This window comes from Serinus canaria, chromosome 1, assembly GCF_022539315.1.
Source record: "Serinus canaria isolate serCan28SL12 chromosome 1, serCan2020, whole genome shotgun sequence".
NCBI classification, from domain to species: Eukaryota; Metazoa; Chordata; class Aves; order Passeriformes; family Fringillidae; genus Serinus; species Serinus canaria.
Genome location: NC_066313.1, coordinates 33,467,136 through 33,485,663, shown reverse-complemented (window position 1 = coordinate 33,485,663; position 18,528 = coordinate 33,467,136). Strand labels below are relative to the sequence as shown.

General features: G+C 42.2%; 2 protein-coding genes across 5 annotated transcripts in view; one reads left to right on the top strand and one right to left on the bottom strand.

The window, feature by feature from the left end:
* PRCP (prolylcarboxypeptidase) overlaps nucleotides 1–8,597 on the bottom strand; it is a 29,758-nt gene extending 21,161 nt beyond the window's left edge. The window contains exon 1 of the mRNA XM_009102733.4: nucleotides 8,348–8,597. Coding sequence (XP_009100981.2) covers nucleotides 8,348–8,473 — 126 coding nt within the window. The 5' untranslated portion in view covers nucleotides 8,474–8,597. The remainder of the gene's footprint in view (nucleotides 1–8,347) is intronic.
* A 361-nt stretch (nucleotides 8,598–8,958) lies between these two features.
* Nucleotides 8,959–17,840, top strand: DDIAS (DNA damage induced apoptosis suppressor). 4 transcript variants are annotated; one of them, XM_050978619.1, is made up of 7 exons: nucleotides 8,959–9,034; nucleotides 9,138–9,239; nucleotides 9,889–9,973; nucleotides 11,064–11,192; nucleotides 11,940–12,101; nucleotides 13,193–13,310; nucleotides 15,106–17,840. In XM_050978619.1, exons 4-7 carry the CDS (start codon nucleotides 11,080–11,082, stop codon nucleotides 17,596–17,598), a joined length of 2,886 nt encoding a protein of 961 aa, XP_050834576.1. In that variant the 5' UTR covers nucleotides 8,959–9,034; nucleotides 9,138–9,239; nucleotides 9,889–9,973; nucleotides 11,064–11,079; the 3' UTR covers nucleotides 17,599–17,840. The 4 variants fall into 4 exon arrangements, with proteins under 4 accessions (XP_050834576.1, XP_018763943.2, XP_009100979.2 ...); XM_018908398.3 differs by having other exon boundaries at nucleotides 9,859–9,973; XM_009102731.4 differs by lacking the exon at nucleotides 9,889–9,973.
* The last annotated feature ends 688 nt before the right edge of the window (nucleotides 17,841–18,528 follow it).

The window sequence follows — 18,528 nt, the reverse complement described above, 5'->3', positions numbered from 1 at the left end:
CAGGAACTCTACCCCTGCCCTGAGTCACACAGTTTGGACAGGCACTTGAAAAAACCAAAGAAAATTTAAACAGCTACAGGATATGCTGTAGGAAAGCACCAGGGTACTCAGGTCAACCCTTGTTAGAAACAAACAGTACATGATGAAAGGTTATTTTTATGTCGGAAGCCCAACCAGCTAATGAGAACACAAACAAATTGATTTCAACTTCCACAAACCATTAATAGTTTAGTGCTGCAATTCAACCTCCAGATTCTGCTTACCATGTAAATATGAAGTCCTTAAACACATTTAGGCTTTAAAATCCTCCAGCAGACAGTGAAAATGCTATTCTCTGTTAAAACTCCTCCATTTGGAAGGAGAAGTACCACAGGCACTCTCAACATTTTCTGCTCCAGACTTGAGAGCCACAAATCTGCAGCAGAAGGGGGAGAATGAGTGACCAAGGCAGGAATCTCTTCAATCAGCTTTACTGCTGTCACTCCTTAACCAGTCTCCACTCCTCTGCCACCTGGTTCTTTTCAGAGCAATGACAAGGCTTGTGCTGCTCAGACTCCACCATCTACTTAACTCTGCAACTATGGCAGTAAACACCCCAAATGTTCACATCAATGATACTTCCATTCAAGGTACTATTTTCATGGTGAAATTCTTCCACAGGAGAAGGGATGGGGCAAGGCATGGGGAACAACCAGCTCAGAGCCCTACTCCACAAGGTATGATTTCTCAAGGCTGAAAAAAGCACAAAGATGCAATACACCAGCAAGAACAAAGTTACCCTTGTGCAAGGCCCCTCAGACCCCTAACAGGCAAAGGCCACTAATATTTTCCATGTGTCTTCCAGATTGAATTACAAATCCATCACATTCAGAGGATTAACTTCAGAGGAGAGGAAAAAATTGGATGTGAAACATCAATATGTCAGAGATTAAGCAGCATAAAAGCATTCCAGGTTTTTTTATGAGTGACCTAAAGTTCTGTGTAGGACTAATTGTTTAAGCTAGAGAATTTGCAAAGTTTCATCCTCTCTGATGAACACAGCTCTCATTTGAAAGACTTCCTCAATTTTTCTTTTTTTGTATAAAGACACAGAGAATAAAAGCATTTCAGATCCAAGATAATATTTTTATTAGTCAAATTCAGTATTTAAACCAGCTCTACCCCTACCCTCAAAAAGGTCTAGAACAGTCTACTTTGCTAAACATTTTTAAAAGGTTTAATCCAGGTAACAACTGTTTTATTTCCCAGGTTTTCACAACTACAAATAAATTTGCTTTACCATTCTCCCATACATAGTTCAACCACTGTTATTTGTATTATATTTTCTATTGCTAATCCTATGAAAGAGGATCCAAGGAAGTAGAGATGAACAATGACAGCAAACAGGAAAACTGTCCTGCCATCTATCCAGATAATCTTCTAATTAGGCAGAGCACAGACTAAATGACAAGAGCTCAGTGCAGGGATGGCCATTTATCAGCATTAAAAGGCTAAGTGTTTTACACGTGCCACTGTGGATCATGCATTTAGTAGCCACCAATTCTGATCAGCATTGAGGTGGAAGGAAAGAAAATTTCACAAAACAAAGCAGGAAAGCAGCAATTACTTCTACAGCCCTGATGCAATAGCAAAAATACCACGTAGCAACTGCTACTTTGGCAAACTTGCAACACCAAAGAACAACTTCTGCTTGCAGGGCTGCAAGATGTTGGTAGACAGGATGATGGGGAAACCAGCAGCATTCAGGGAAATATCTTCTGCAACTCCCTGAAACACCAAGTGTGTCCATACTGGTAATCAGAAGGAAAGGACATCACACAGTATCATGGCTCCATGGTATCCCATGCAGGCAGGCTTTTCAGTGAGCCATCTCCTCTGCAGGAGAGAGACACACTTCAAATTTCACTCTACAAGCACCTTTTCCAGCTAATCTTCACATAACCACTTTGGCTTCAAGCCTGACACAAGGGTGAACTTGTACAGAAGCTCTGTGTCTTGGCTGCAGATGTGAATAATGGAAAAAGCTGTTACATCAATTCAAAGGTAGAAGCAACAGCCCACAAAGATCAGAAGTTTTGTTCTTTGTGTGTGTTTAGAGCCCTACTAAAACAACAACCATGCACAGCACACCTGACAGCAGCACTATAACAGCACCAAATATCAGAACATACTACATGCATGCTAGAGCTGAACAAAAGCATATGAGACAGCAACTAGAAACTTAAAATAAAAAAATTATCCCATTACACCACAGGCAAAGGGAATCTCCAGACTGTGCTTAAAAGAAATGCAATCCCCATTCTTCTGTGTATGTTTAATTCTCTGAATTGACTTACCTGGAAAACAAAGAAATTAACCATTTTGTGAATATTAGTAAGATGGCCCAGTACAGCCTCGTTTACCCCCACTAAATTTCTTATAAGCCTCACAGCTTTAGATATAAAGTCCAAATATTACAAGGCGTATGAAATAAATTAAGGCATTTGGTTTCTGAAAGCTTAAAATTAAATAATCAAGTTTGACTTCTGGTCTCTCACCAACTTGGCAAAATGCTACAAATTATCTGCATGATCTTCAACTTCTTATGCTGATGGCTGGTCTTGATCGTCTCAAAGTCAGATGAAGAAATAGATACAGAACTCATTAGCATAAAATTTCATTTTGAACTTCACTTTTCTCCAAATCTCCCCACAAAAAAAAAAAAAAAAAAAAAAAACACAACCAAAAAACAAAAAACACCCCAAAAAATCCCCCCAAAAAACCCCCCACCTCTAAGACTCTGCTTCAACTTGTAGAATCTCATGGTACAAGCCAAATTTAATGGAGGTAACAGGAGTTCTCAAGCACCTCTGGCTTGGGAAGGCTTGCTACTTCAGCCACAAGGCAGTTCTGCTTACTGTTTTGTTCTTTAGACTTTCTTTAATCTAGACAGTCTATCAGAAATCTCTCAGTGGCCTATTACAGCTTTTAATGATTAAAGCTAGTGAGATATGCTCGTTTTCAGTGAGGGAGTAGTGATCATTGATGTTTTTTGAGTCACTAGTATTAACTGCTCACTTGAAGGAAGAGGCTGCAAGTTGTGAGGAAATTGTTTCCTGATTAATTTGAGAAGCTGATGTCTGCATTGTGACCCCACAGATAAGTAGTGCATAAAAATAAAATTTCACTGACAAGCTTTAACAAGTACTTCCCCGTCTTCCTGTTCACTGAGTAAGAGCTATTGTTCCTGGTTTATAGCTTACAGTTCCCATTTTAAATTATGCTATGAAATCACAGAGTAAGAGCTGCCAAGTACTCCTGTACTACTTGATGAGTAAAACACATATTCCAAGTAATTCACCTCAGAGACAAACATCAGCATTACTTCTTCTCTAAACACCGGCATAACTTTTAATTGGTACCAAGGGGCTCTGTAAAAAGCACTTTGTTTTTTCCTTTACCAGAAGCCAAAAGTTCTATTGTATTATGGTGCCAGGCATGAAAAACAAACTCATCTTAACCATTCCTGACATCTGTTACTATTCTGAGACACCAACCTGAGTCACAATAAGATGTTAACCTCAACCCGTCTCAATGTCTTCCTAAGCAAGTTATAGACCTATGATTAAAAACTACTTCATTAGGTTTAAAAAAACACTTATATTCATTCCAATGTTCACATTTTCAATCAGGGCTTCTATTTTCTATACTTCAGAATTTCAGTCTGTAATAAAAAATAGGGTATTGAAGACCCCTGATAAAGCCAGAAAGGATCAAATTGCATTACTTTTTAAACTTCATCACTTTGAAGCTTCAACACATCTTCCTTTTATGTACACACAATATGAAGTGTGGGTGCATTTCAGAGCACAAAGACTTGCATGTGAATTTATGACGAGATACTGACATAGGTGTGAAACCTAGGAAGTTATGAAATGTAATCAGAATGCTTCTTTTGGAAGGGGTGACACAACTGACATGTATTAGTTCAAAAGAATCTGACTGAAGGACTAGGCTCAGTAAGTTGTTAAACAAAAATTAATTTGTACTTGTTACATTGGTTCTTAGACAAAACTGTGATTGAGGAGAAGGGTTCCTCAGCACAGTCTCACACAGCCATCAATTATCAAATTGAGTGAAGAGACACCATGTCCATTCTCCTTTCTAAAATGAGTTTATCACCGAGAAGCCTTCAAATATCAGCAATTTTAAGGCATCATGCTCTCAGCACCACAAGTCCTCAGGCTGTTGTTTTTGTAACACTGGTATGTGTGCCAAAGACAGAGACACAAAGGTACAAGACAAGGCTCCCCAAGGGTCAGAACTGACTGACTCCAGCCTCTCCTCAGTATGCTGTAAGGTTATTTCTGCTTGGGTAAAGAGAACTAGATGGATCTTGGATGCCTCACCAAGTCATTCCAATGGATTTGAACTGTGGTCACAGACCCAGCTGCTTACAAAGAAGCCATCACAACAGTGGTGATCCTGATATTGCCCTATGCATTCTACACATCATTCTCTCTGTAAAGTCCCATTTTAGATGGATTAATTTAACACACAAATCACAACCAACTGCTTAGCAGGCAAACAAATTACCACAGACTTGCCTACAAAAGTCACATTAATACATCAGAAAAGCTATAAAGGAGATAATCATCCCATAAATACACAAAATTTGTTAAATATGTGGCTGATGGCAGAGTTTCTCCTTCAAGGGCAATCTCCTCTTCTAGGTCTGCACGAGGTACCTTTTTACTAGGGTAAAAACTTTGTATTTCAACCATACATAAGTAGAGGGCTGAAAGACATCAGTTACTTTTGAAGGGAGACGAAAAGAAAAAAAAAAATCTCCAAGACAAAATAATCAAAGTTACTAAATACATGCACAGGTCAGCAAACAAGCTAAGGTGCTAGTCACACTGACACAGATACTGCTTGACTGATTTCTCAATATTCTAGACTTTAGCCCCATCATCACAGATGTCTGACACTTAAAGTGGTAAACAGGAGGAAGTTTAATGCAATGAGCATTGAGCTTAACTCTGACCCTGTTATTTCCCCATTTTTATGAAAACAGATTTCAATGTCACTGATTCACAGTAAAAGCTGACACTAGACACTCAACATTACCTGTCTATAGACTGTCATGCCCAGAGGTTCCAATAAGTTATTCACAGTTATCAAGAAGTAACTTTTTAAGCAACAAATCATGTAAGGAATCTACTTACACTCTCAAAGTTTTCTTCTGTAGAAGTATTAAGTATTTAAAGACTCTATTTAAAGATATTTTTAATATTAATAGGTATAAAACTATTTCCTTTGTGACAGCATAATATTTTGCCATATTATGAAGTATTTTTTATATAGAATGCTTTTAGATAAATTATTTCAACTTGTGATGAAAATCACCAAAGAGAGAAACAAGTATCAAAACAGGAATCTTAACTAAGAAAAAAGACTTGGCAGCAAGGAACACAAGCAGATAATTCATGGCATAAGAAATATAATGTAAGTAATTAAACTTCAACAATCCTGAGAGGTGGCAAAGTATCACTGCACCTTATTTAACATGTTAATCGTAGCTTTTATGTTGCACTACAAAATAATGATGCAATTACAAATTCCCAGACAACAGCACTGAGTGCATGCTTCATCAGGGCTGAATGCTATCAGTTCTACACACTGTGTTACTGATAGTGTGTCCTGTGTTCTCCGTGTGATTAGGCCTCTCGTGCTACCCCTGTATCTTTCAAGTGCCATGCAGCAGAATTCAAATTTTTGATGATCACACCTCTCCCACTCTGTTCAACAATATTAGTAAATCTTTGGACAAGGAAAGCAAGGATTTCCAGGCCCGTGAATGGGCTCCCTTCTTCCTGCAGCAGCCACTCTCAGCTAACGTGATTGTGCTTGAGGCATGAGAGGAAGAGACAGAAGGGTGAACAAGGTGTGGCATCAATATTTACAATAGGTTGTTACTGTGACTCTTCCCTCCCATCTCTGAATACCTATCTATGTCCCAAAATGCACAGGTCTCAACCACGCTGCAGTTCTGCTGCTCTGCTGGCAGCTGGATGGCACCCGGGCTGTCAGTGCCAGAGCTGAGGAGAACAGCCAGGTGACACCACGGCCCGGGGAGGAGGTGAGGACAGGAGTGTAACAGATGGTGACAAAGGGTGGCTCAGCTCACAGTACAGAATTAGTATCACTGATACTATGATAGCAATGTGCAACAACCAGTGTGCCACAACAATTAGGGTAAATTACACTGCTGCAGGAGTGATATCCCGGCCAGTGCTGGCCACACACTGCAGAAGCTATCTGCAGTATGCTCCCAATACAAGCTCCAGGGCTGCTAGAGGAGTTAATGCAGGACACAAATCTCAAATCATTACCTGAGTGACCATGAGGCAGAGATGTTGTCAAGACATGGGAATTCCAGGATTTATGCAGGGAGATCCCTGGTACAGGAGCATTCCCAAACCATTAACACTATCTGCAGAAGACTGTAATCTCAGTGGATGGATTTCTCACTAAAATATTTCCAAATCTATCTTCCACCTCGACTGACAGGGACCTTGACCCTAAAATTATTCCATACCTATTTAGTATAATCTTACAAAGGTTATTTGTTTTCTTTACATCTACTCTCTTAATGAGTGTAATCCTCCCATTCTGCTCACTCCACCATAACTTCACCTTGTACAAAGCTGAAAGAGGAGATACTCAATCCACATATCATCCAAGATGCCCAGCCATAAGTTGCAGCAAAAGACTTTTAGATAAGATTTTTTTTTTTTCACTGACACAGTTATCAAGCATTGATAACAGGCTTCCCAGAGAAGTGGTTGAATCAACAACCCTGGAGATTTTTAAAAGACATGTAGACATGGAACTTGGGGACATTGCTGAGTGGTGCATTTGGCAGTAGTGGGTTAATGGATGATCTAAAAGGTCTTTTCCAACCTAAATGATTCTATTCTATAATTCTATTCAACCTAAATTATTCTATTCTTATTATTACCTTCTCCTTTGCACCACTCCCTGTGCAGACCAGGGCATGAAATTCAAATGCATGCTACAAGCCTGATTCTGAACAAACCAAGAGAGTACTAGGACTAGGAAAACATCCTCCTCCCTTACTATGCCTCCCAGCAAAAAGAACCACTGCCTCCCCCAGGAAACCCAGGTACAGAACAGGGGACGCTGCAGACACTGCTCGACACACCCAAGGAACTGCTGACTGTTCTTATGAAAACCTGTTAGCAAGGTGGGTTTTAAGTCTGATTCAACAAAACCACACCAACACTTAAACACATTGCAGAGCCCTCTGTTCTATCCACAAGCCATGGATTTCACCAACAAACTACTGGAGGAGAGAGGATGACAAAGCTCAAGTTAGTAACAGATATCTATTCCATGTTCCAGTTTTGCCTTTTTTTTTAACTTGGAAATGAAACTCGAGATAATTTTACTAAGGAGGTAACATAAAAGTGGATCTTTATTGAAGGTTTTCAGAGGCAGTTATGGAAAGATGTCCAAAAAAGCCCACCCCCAAAGGGGAGAGTATATTTTTATAGGTTTTCAGAAATCAGCATAATTGATAAAAAGCACCAGTTAGGAGGACAAGTGGTGATACAATTTCACCCCCAGGTCAAGCCCCTTCTCTGGAGTCCCCACTTTGGCACTAGCTGTACTTTGACCATGAAATGTATGAAGAGCTGTCCTCAACCTTGGTTCCCAAAAAGAACCAAGATAGGAGAGGGGCCTTGTGTCCCCGGGGGTTGGGAGCTTTGGAATTTGTTTTGTCTTTTTGCCTAGGTAAAGGCCATGGAAAATTACCGGGATAACTAGCCACTAATACAAGAGGCTACAAAGCTACAAATACATGAGCGAAGAATACAGAGAACGTATAAAAGAAAAAAAAAAAAAAAGGTTAAATCTAAACGGATATCACCATCCAGGGAAAAGCATCCCTGCCCACGGCTGGGAGGAAGGTGGAATTAGAGGGACCCTTACAGTCCTCCCAACCCAAACCATTCTGTGATTAAACAAACAGACAAACAAACAAAACTCCCCATGCAATTGCTGTTCGCAAGTACGATCTGCGTGCAGCCGCGGAGCGCAGCCCCTCGCTGTGTGCGGGAACACGGGACAAAAGAGAGCAGACCCCCGGCACTTTAAATACCTGCACTCAACCGGAACACTCACGGCTTACAGCCTTGTACCAGAGAGAACCGGCACTCAGTGCTTTTTTAAAAGCCTGAAGCGAACAGCCGTGTCCCGTCCGCGGCTCGAGTGAGGCTAATGGCAGAGGAAAGAGCCCTCGCTCCCCAAGGAAACTCCCTCCCCCGCAGCCGGCTCCCACCTGCTGGCTCAGGTAGCGCCTCACGTACGGCCCGGCAGGCAGCGAGGTGCTCCGGGGGCGGCGGAACAGGGCGGGCAGGGCGCCGACCGCACCGAGGAGCGGCAGGAGCAGGAGGAGCCGCAGCATCGCCGCGGGCAGCAGGGGCAGCAAGTATCAGGAGCGGCTACAGGAGAAGCAGGAGCGAGCACGGCCCCGCCGCTTTATACGGGCCCGGCCCTCCCGCCCGGGGCTGCCCCGCGCGGCCCCGCGGGGAGCGGCGGGGCCCTGGGGGCGGGGCCAACCTACACGTGCAGGGGCGGGCCCTAGCCAGCGGCGCCTTCCGATTGGGTGCTGGTCGGCTGTTAGCTCGCGCACGCCTTCGCGGTTGGTCGGGGCGGCTTCCATAGGTGTTTCGGCCGCGCGGCCTCCCGCGGGGAGGCAGCGATTGGCTGTCCTGAAGCACGTGATCCACCCGTCTCGCCTCTCCGCGCCTTGCAGGGGCGCGGCCGACGTTCTCGCTTTGTGATTGGGCGAGAAGGGCCGCTCTCCCCTCGGAGTGCGTTACGATTGGCTGAGCGACGCGTCATCCCGCCCCCGTGGCGGCGCTCAGCAGCTGCACTTCCGCCCTTCCGCTCTGCCTCAGGCCCCGGGGCTGCCTGGCCCGGCCCGGCCCGGCCCGGCTCGGCTCCGAGCGCAGCCCGCGCCTGGGTGAGTCGAACCGGACCGGCCCCTCGCTGTCGGCCTCGGGGAGGCTCAGGGGTGCAAACGGGAGCGAGATGTGTTACCGAGCCGTGCTTTTGGTTTTCCTTAGGGAGAGAGCGAAGCAGCGGGATCACCAGAGGGCACCAGGGACCGCGCTGGAGCCGTGCAGCGAGGGCAGCCGGGCTCTGTGATTCCCCGGCCGGGCGCTGAGGTTTGGGTTGTTTGGTTTGTTACAAAAAGTTCGAGTAAAACAGATTTATTCCTGCCGACCTCTTTCAGTCTGCGTGCAGGTAGTGAGTGCTGTATTTCTTCCAAAGCGATATAGAGCTGGAGATCTCGAGTCTGCTCTTGGCGGAACCTGTGTGAGCGCTTTCACGCTGTGCTTTATCTCCCGTATTTCAGTTTGATACTTGCAGTGTTCTCTGTTTTCTGGGGTGTGCTTTTGTGGGATTTTTGGGTTTGTTGTGTGTTTTTTAATGTCCCGTAAAAGTGCACGTAACAAGAACTATGTAATCTTCGTTTCTGGAGTTCTCCGTTGAAAACAGGTGGGAATGAAGGACCTACTAGTTTCTCCAAGCCCACCATTTTGAGCAATAAAAAAATGAGACTTAACTTTACTTCTCCTTTTCTATATATCGATGTATTTTCCATGTACTTTTTAATGTTATCTTGTACTAAAACAAAATCTTTGTTACTAAAACAAAATAGTTCCCTTTTGGTAAGAGTTGAAGGCATTCACTATTCCATATATTGAGTAAAATTAGTTTTTGTTAATATGTATGTGCTGAAGAGATTATTTTTTTCTTATTGTGTTTGGCCTCCTATTACAGCTTTTCCATTTCCCTACCTCCATTTTCCAGATGTTCCAAAGGGCAAAGGAGTAGCCTTTAAGTTTAACTTTCTGGTGGCAAAACATGAACAAAACATCATTGTTGATTACAGAAGGTGGGATTTATTTTAACCTGCAAAAGCCATACTTGAGTCTCCTCTATCTCTTTGGTCTTTTGCCTCTCAGAGAGAGTTTTGGGATGAAGATGTGGAATTCCCTTCCTGTTCTGCAGTTTATATCAAAGAGAGATTTATATTTAGCTACGGCTGTGATAAAAGAGCTTTTGCACATACAGACTTTTAAGGAGTTGTTTGATTGAGCTGTAGAGAACATTTTGGCCATTTAAGTTGGAGCTCTGTGATTTGAGGTGTTGGATGAGGCTCCAAGTGACTTGGCCTAGTGGAAGGTGTCCCTGCCCATGGCATTGGGGCTGGAACTAGGGCATGTGTAAGTCCCATCCAACCCAAACCATTCCAGGATTCTGTGATTGTTGTCTACATTTTTTTAAGATCTGCTGAGAAAAATAAATTTTGTCTGTCTAAAATACTGGAAGTTTCTTAAAAGTTGATGTTTTGTGCAGTATAGTGTAATAAAGCCGAAATAAATATGCAGGAAAGCAATACTGAATAAAAATAAATTAATTCCTATTTATTTAATTGTTTAGTTCATTATTTATTTGTCAAATCTGTGCAGCCTCAGTTGACCAGGAGCTGCCCTTTTAGCTCAAAGAGAATGATATAGGAGCAAATACAGCTGCTATTGTGAGCCTTTTTCAGGGTTTTCTGAGTAACCTCTCCAAGTCATTGGTGTTGAAACATTTGTAGAGTTACAAGTGCAGAATCATTTCACTTTTTAACCCTATCTTGTGACTTCACTCTAAAGTGAGGAAAAGAATTAGAAAGCTATTTACTGCAGTGCTGTGCCCAGGGATAATTCTGATAAAGATCCATAAATACAAGTGAGGATTTGCATGATCTGTGTGCAATGGTGTGCAAATGCCATCAACAGTTCCTTCATATTGTGTAACTCAATCTTTTTTTTATTATTATTAATTTTTAAGAGTTAATTCATAGAATTTCTGTTTTCAAAGAGAGATCATAATTTCCTGAAGGCTGCTGTTCAAAAAGTTAAAATAACCCAACTGAAAGCAGTTAATATTGACATCTCATGAGAACTCTTCTAACCATTTCAACTTACTCGTTTCAGGTGATGCTGTGAGCAAATGAGTAGTGTGCAGGGACTCTTGGCTGCCTCTGTGATTTCCATCCAGAATTCCTGCTTCATCTATCCTGCCTGTCAAAACTGCTTTTCTAGGCTGATACTGGATTCCAGGAGGTATGTCCTGTTTTGGGGATCATGTACTGATTTCCATTAACTTGGGGATCTCTGTTAGCTGAATGCTAAACAAAGTGGTGAAAATCCAGCCCCTCCAGATCAAATCCTGACTTTATTTTTTTTCATCTCATTCTACGTGTGCAGTGCACCTGGTAGTCCTGCATGACTCTTCACTGAGTGCATGTCCAGAAAAGGATGAGCTTTCTTTTTTAATTGCAGTGGTGGGTGAAATCTCTGACACGCAGAAGAAGAGTAAATCAATGAATGCCAGCACTAAATAGAAGGAGCTGACTTTGTAAAACAAGGATGTCTATTGTTTCAAATGCTGAAGTACAAAATAACACTTCTGTTTCCTGATTATTTTTTAAATCTAGGTATTTATACTCAAGCTGCAGGAGGAAAAATCCCAAGCCAGAACGAAATGTGAGAAAATTGAGTGCAGGAAATTCAAAATTGCACCCCAACAGTCTCTGAAAACCCACTGTCCCTTAAATTTCACAACAGGCTAGCATTTAATAAATCAGTGAAAGAAACCAGAGGCATTCTGTCATAATACACACATCTTGTTCTGAGCCTTTGGTAAGATTAATGCCTCAAGGAGTAAAGAAAAAAATCTTAAGTTTTTAATGGAATCTTTGATGCATTATAGTAGTAATATTTACAGCTGCAGATAAATTCTTACCTCAGCAGTGATTAACAGATGTTCATACATTCAGTCTTTTTTATCCTTTTACTGTCTTTTGTCAGGTTCAACTGTCTAAAATGTGGCTGCACAGGTGAAGCTAAAGATGCGAGCTACAGATATAGGTTGTCCCTAAAGATTGCTGACACTAATGATTTGTTTGACATCACTGTTTTTGGAAGTTGCTTAGATCCATTCTTTGGGGTCACCGCAGAGAATCTGCAGAGGTAAGGAATAGCTTGTCTGACCATATAGCTGCTCCTATTTATTCAGCCTAAAAAAACTGCAATGAGCCTAGATGGTGGGAAGATGAGTGGGAAGTAACTGCTAGCGTTCCCTTCCAGCATTTCCTTGGTACCCATCACCTTGAGAAAGTGTGGAAGTTTGTTTCTTCCTGAAGTCTTGATGTTTTGAGATGGATTACTTCTAAGTAGTAAAAGAAACCCTCCACTTGTCTATTGAAGGTTGCTACTGCCTGTTAAGTGAGCCTCACTGCTCAGTTGGTTTGGCTTCTTCCTTGTGTCCTTTCTCCTTTTTTTGAGATGATTGAATTTCCTTTGTTTAAGTAAGTTGGCTTTTTCAGATAGAGCCTCTGGCTTTTCTTTTTTAAGGGTTTGAATGCACCTTGTGACTATTTGGCAGTATTACCAAATTTTCCTGAAGAAAGAAGGGATTTCTAAGAAAGTCTGTTAGTCCTCAGAGCCTGACCACCCACATCATGGACTTCAGATTTTTTGAAATGTGAAACTGCCAGGATGGGATATTCAGATAGATTCCCTGCTTCTTTCTCTAGTCTGTGATTTTCCCAATGCCTTGTGTTATCAAGGCTCAAAGATGAATTGTTTGTAATGGCATATTGGCAGCATTAATAACATGCTCGTGACAGGCATTTTACGCTACACTGCTGTACTGCTGTCAGCTGTGAAAAGCAGTTATTTCCATGTTTTACATGGATACTGCCGTGCTGTAAAGGCTGGGCAGGAAGGATGTGTGAGGAATAGCAGCATCTTGACCAGTGTTGTACAGTCACTGTGTTGGCAGAAAAATCACAGCCTCGTGGGGAGCACCTGAAAGTTGTGTGTGTATTGAACTTGTTCAGAGCGGTTGTTTTGTTTACTTTATCTCACTAACAAGTTAGGTGAACTAAAGAATTTAATTTATAGGTTCATGGTTTTCCTGTTTTCATTCTGAGTTTAGTTGAAGCTAGCACAAAATCTTTTCCTTAACATGTGTCCTCATTAGCACTATACTACAGCTAAAATGCCATGTAAGTCTTCTTCCTCTGTTGGTCCAAAACTTCTGTGTGTTTTTATTCTAGGTATATTCAAGACTTCAATCAGCTGTCAGGAGAAATAAACACAGAGTCAGCTGCAAGAGCGTTAGTTCAAGCAGTGGAAACCTGTTTCATTGGAAAAAGGTTTATATTTGGAGTAAAGGTAAATTTAATCCACATTATGGCCTTTTAGTGAGTTTCTGTAGCTAGTTAGGGGTATAGACTAATTTATCAAAGCTTCATGTACAACTTTTTGAGAAAATGTAAGGCTAGGACATGAGAAGTATTCTGCTTCTTTTCCCCTAGACTCCTGTGGTTTGTTGTGGTTTTATTTTTTGGGGTGTTTTTTTTGGTTTTTTTTGTTGTTTTTTTTTTTTTTTTAATGAGTCACATCCAAAAATCATCTTGAATGGCAGTAGTCAGCTTAACAGCTTGTCAGGGTGCATTTTGGAGAGCCTGAGCAATGCCAGCTCCTGTGCAAACCAGTAACAGCTTGGAGCCTGTAAAAAAACCATGTATGGTTGGAGCAAGAAACAGACTCTCTTTCCAATCACTGCCCTACCTTTCCCATGCTGTGTATTCTCTTTTCCAGTCTAAAATGTAAGGAGAAGCACTCCTCCTTGTAGCATTTTAATATTTCTGGATTTCAGAGCATTTTCAAAATGTTGTTAAAGTACAGCTATTCAGCATCTGCATTGGTGGCTCTTTTAAGTGTTTTAACACATTTTGAAATATTAGTTCTTAGCAATATTTCTATAAAAACAGTCTTCAAGGTTCTCTTCAAGTGTTGCTTATGTGAGTCATTCATATTATGAAATCTGTGAACTAAATCCTACCTGGCAGGTGTTTTGCCTCTCCCACAGGTTGTATCTGAACTGAGATTTTTCCTGGTGGACAGCATCTTAAGTAATGGAAGTTGGAGGTCTTACTGGATTAACTTTACTTACCTGGAACCCTTGACTGGGTCTCTGGGCCTGATGCCTTGACAAATATAACTAATCCTAGATATCACCAGCCCTATGGCTGCTCCTGCACACACAAGAGCTGAACACACATTCAAAGACTGTTCAGCCCATGGCTGTAGACATTTCTATGTAGTTGTGTTCAGCTGTGTATATGTACCAGATAATTCTCAGAATCAGCAAAAAATATTTTTAAAGACTTACCTAGGAGGGTGTTGTCCTTGGCTAACAGCCTTCACCCTTAAACCGTGCACAGACTCAGGGAAGAGATATAGATGACTATATCTGCTTTTTGGCCTCTCTGGCTATGCCAGACCTTGAAGGGTAGATGAGAAAGGGTTTATCCACTTCTTAAAATATGAGCTAATTCCCTCTCTGTTTAATGTCATTTTTCACCTGTAATTTCAGTGTAGAGAGAAGCAGGTTTCACAAAGAATTGCAGTTGAAGGTCCTTTGAAACACTGCTCTCTATAACCATCTGAGCAGATAAAGATCGTAGCTTATTTCCCTTTCACGGATGTAGTGCACAGAAAGTACCACGCTGGCTTTGGCAGCTCAGCTGCCAAGTCAAGTGTCTGGTACCAGAGTGCTTTGTTTCAAGTGCTGCCCAGTGCCTCCTGCATAAAAGCAAAGCACTGGCCTTAGGCTGCCAGCCATTCACACTGAACTGCACTAGAGGAGGCCCGGAAGCATTCAGTGCCTTAAAGGGAGGAAGAAATTTTCTGTGAAGTCCTTTCTCAGAGTTCTTGGTTGTTTTTCGAGCTCCAAAACTCTGTAATTGCCACAAGCAAAGAACCTCTCACTGAGATGCCCTTTACAGCCCTTGCCAGGGTTTATTTCCCAGGGAGGGCCTTGTGTGACAGACTGTTTTGTATTCTCTCCCCTGCAGATCCTGACAAAAAGGGAGATCTAAATTTATGCTTGACTTAAAAGACGTGTGTTAATATTTTTTTCTCTAAGTTGATTGTTTTTTTTGTTTTCTTTCCCCTCACCCAGGTTTATGCAAGGGAAGATGGAGGGCATTCTGCTGCCAGCAGCATCTTGCAGAAGTGTTCCAGAATTAATAGAAGTACGAAAAACCTTGTGGCGTGCCAGATCTTCCCACCAAATGCTGCTGTTACTGGCTTCACTGTTATCAGCTACTTAGATCATCTCCTGCAGTCGGCAAAATTCAGGAGCTGCAAGAACAGCTCATATTTACCTGATGCGTCATCAGCTCCCATAGATGAACCTCTCAGTGAGCTCAGCAGCTTGTCTAGCCTGAGCAGGAGCTCCTGTTCTGTTCAGTCTAGTGGCAGGGAAAGTTTTTTAGGGTGCTGGCAGCAATCCTTAAGTCTGACTTCATCTGTTGCTTGGGTAACAGCGGAAGACTTTCCCACTCTGGAAGTGAGAAAGCTGGTGAGTGAACAGCATGAACAAGAGGAGAAGCCTGTCTCTGCAGAATTGGGCAGTGTAAGCCTCAACAATCAAACTCTTTGGGACTCACAGTTTCTGATCTCTTCTGTGAAGGAAGGGGATAAAGAGAAGGATAATGAATTGAGTTCACAGCTTAGTTGGACTGACAGTATCTCTGCAACTGATAAATTGGAGAGAGTTTCCTCTTCAAACACCAAATGTTCATATGGAAACAGTTCCAAGTTGTTACAACATCCCTTGGAATCTGAGGTAAAAAACAATTACCCAAAAACTAATCGTAGAAATTATTCTTATGGAGAAAAATCCCACAAATCCCTTGTTTGCAAGAGAGATACCTCAGCTCCTAATCACGTAAATGTAGCTGGAGTGTCTCAGATGGACTTCATGTTTTGGGAAGAGCTCCCATTCTCAGAGAGCCTAAATGAATTGTTAGCCAGAATAGAGGATGGCAGGAGTGTTGTAACATCACCCAGCCTTGATGCAGGCAAACTTGTCCATCTTGAGAGCAGCAAGTTGAGTGTAAATCTTAACAAATCGTATTCCAGGCAAGCTGTAGGTGATTTTCCTGCAGCCAGTGTCTCAGGGAGGCTCTTGCCACCAGCAGGGAACGATAGTTGGGAGACCACAGTGTTTGCTTGTCTTCAGTCAAATGCAAACCCTCCGGGTGATGTGTCACAATTTGAGTCTTCCCCTAGTGATTTATCTTCAACCCTCAAGGAAGGTGGAGCATCCTTGCCAGTTACACCAGAGCCTTCTGTTTCTCAGAGCAGATCTGTGCGGTCCAAAGAAGCAAATAATGACCCTGCAAATTCCTCTTGGTCTTTTATTAGGCTGCATGGAGAAACCTCCTGTTCAAAAAAGAGCAAGACAGCCACCTGTGTGCATTTTGCATGTGAAAGCTGTTTAGCTCCTTGTGAAAATAAAGAAAACTATTCTACATCGAGCCAAAAAACGGATCTTACACTCACAGGGGCCCAGGTCTCTGATCCACCGACTCCCAACAATGAAAAAAGTATATATATAAGAGAATTTAAACCATTGAGAGAACTGTCAGATAATACCTTCAAAAGTATTAGTAGGAAAGAGCTGCAGTGGAACAACACCTTCCCTGAAGGCAGCTACAATGCTTCTGCTGATCTCTTTGATGCAAGTGTAAGAGGTGTAGCAAAACCTGTGGAATTCTTAAATAAATCATGTAGTTCTTCAGTACAGGAAGATACTTTGACAGAGAAAGTCACAGCTGAATCAGTGCTTTCTCCTGGAGGTGTTCCTTGTAACAGTTCAAAACTGAGCTCATCCCTACCCAGGTCCCCTCATGCTTTTAGCAAGCACAGTACACCTGTAACTTACTCCTTTTGGGATTCAGAATGCAGTTCAGTTTGTGCTCAGGACTTCGTTCCTTATTCACAGTCAACTCCTATGACAAAACCTCTGCAGAAACTATGGCCTGTTGGGGAAAGAAGCTCTTTTATCAACCTCTTCACCCCTAAAAATCCCACTAAAATCCATTCCAAAGGTAAGCGATCCAGGTCTTCCTTTCAGAACACTCTGCTGCAGCAGCTTACCGGCAAGTTAGTGAAACGTGAGAGACCAAGGAACAGGAAAGACAAAGAAAGTGGTAGCTCTGCTTCCCTGAAGTTCCTGAACAGCCAACTGCCTGTCAGCTTGGAGGAATGGATCCCTCCATCTTCAAACAAAGGGCTGAAACCAACTGCATCTTTAAATTTAAAAGCAGTTAGCTGGGCTGCTGACTTGCAATCCACCCGTGGGCACACTGGCAGGAACCCTATTTCTGAAAGCAGAAAGAGCAGTGAAGATGATGAAAATCTCATCCAAAATGAGAGAATAAGCCCTGGGGATAGAGCCAGGATTCTAACGACTCCTTCATCTGCAAGTGTCACCAAGACCTTGGTTTTACATGAACCTGTCCTGAAAACTTGTTCCCCTTCAGAAGGTGAGAATCACCTCTCAGGTGGAAATTATTCAGGGGTTGTGTTGGAAAAGCCAACTCTCTGGTCCCCTGAGCTGTTCTTCCAAGCACGGACCCCTTTTTCCAAGAAGCCAAAATACTAAGAAAGATACCTTTCTATGCTGTGTTCTTTTAATATTTTTTAACTTTAGGGAATGATCTGGTGGAAGAAAAGAGCTATTTAAAAGTTAAATTGTTTATACACCTGTCAGCGTATGTCTTGCAAAGAGGAGTTTGGTTTCTTTTCAGACCTTTGTACCACAGAGATGAGGGAAATTAGAATTTGTAGTTACTATATTCTCTTGAAAATTAATAAGGCTGTGCAATAAACACTTTTGTAAATGTGTGAGTATTGAATCTCACTTCATAAAGTACAAGCAAGTGAAGTGCTTTAATGTTCACTGCTGTCTTTTCATCACAAGAGCAGCACTAGAATCCATGTCCACTCCACATTTTTGCCTGATGACTCTCAGGAGACGGGCCAAGTTTTCATCAAAGATTTGATGGTGCCTTGGATCTGAGCCCATTGGGATCCTGTGACAGCCTTGAGTTGGGTAGAGGGGGCCATCCTGAGAGCTTAGTACCAGCTCCCACTTTTCCTACAGGCCTTTACAAGTTAAAGACTGCTAGTGGCAGGTTCCTGACAGTGTCTTCCCTCTCCTTGGTTTAAGATCTTCTGTAGCCCAAATCCAAACCAGCTACCTTTAGGATCATTGAACAGGGAAGTCGTGGATTTGCTGCTTGTAAACTTGTAGGTCAGGTCCTGCAGAAGGATGTAGGAATCTGGTGTCACAGGATCTGAGCAGCCTGGCAATGCTGACATTTTGTTGTGAGCGAGTGAGTTAAGGTCCTGCAGTGGCCCAAGGGGTTGAAGGGGATGCACCACACTTGTAGAACCAGAAACAGACCTAAAAGTACTTGCTGTGACCTTTTCTTTTGAGGTATAAAATGAATATGAACCATTTACGTTGTGACTGGTGACAGGGAGGGGTTACTTGGTTCCTTCTCAACTGCAAGGTAGATGTTTTTATCTT

Excerpts from the sequence above, each read along its gene's own strand:
- DDIAS (XM_009102731.4), top strand. The coding sequence starts at position 11,080 with ATGAGTAGTGTGCAGGGACTCTTGGCTGCCTCTGTGATTTCCATCCAG. Across the intron at positions 11,193-11,939 it reads CTGATACTGGATTCCAGGAG|GTTCAACTGTCTAAAATGTG; the intron begins GTATGTCCTGTT and ends GTCTTTTGTCAG. Across the intron at positions 13,311-15,105 it reads GGTTTATATTTGGAGTAAAG|GTTTATGCAAGGGAAGATGG; the intron begins GTAAATTTAATC and ends CCCCTCACCCAG.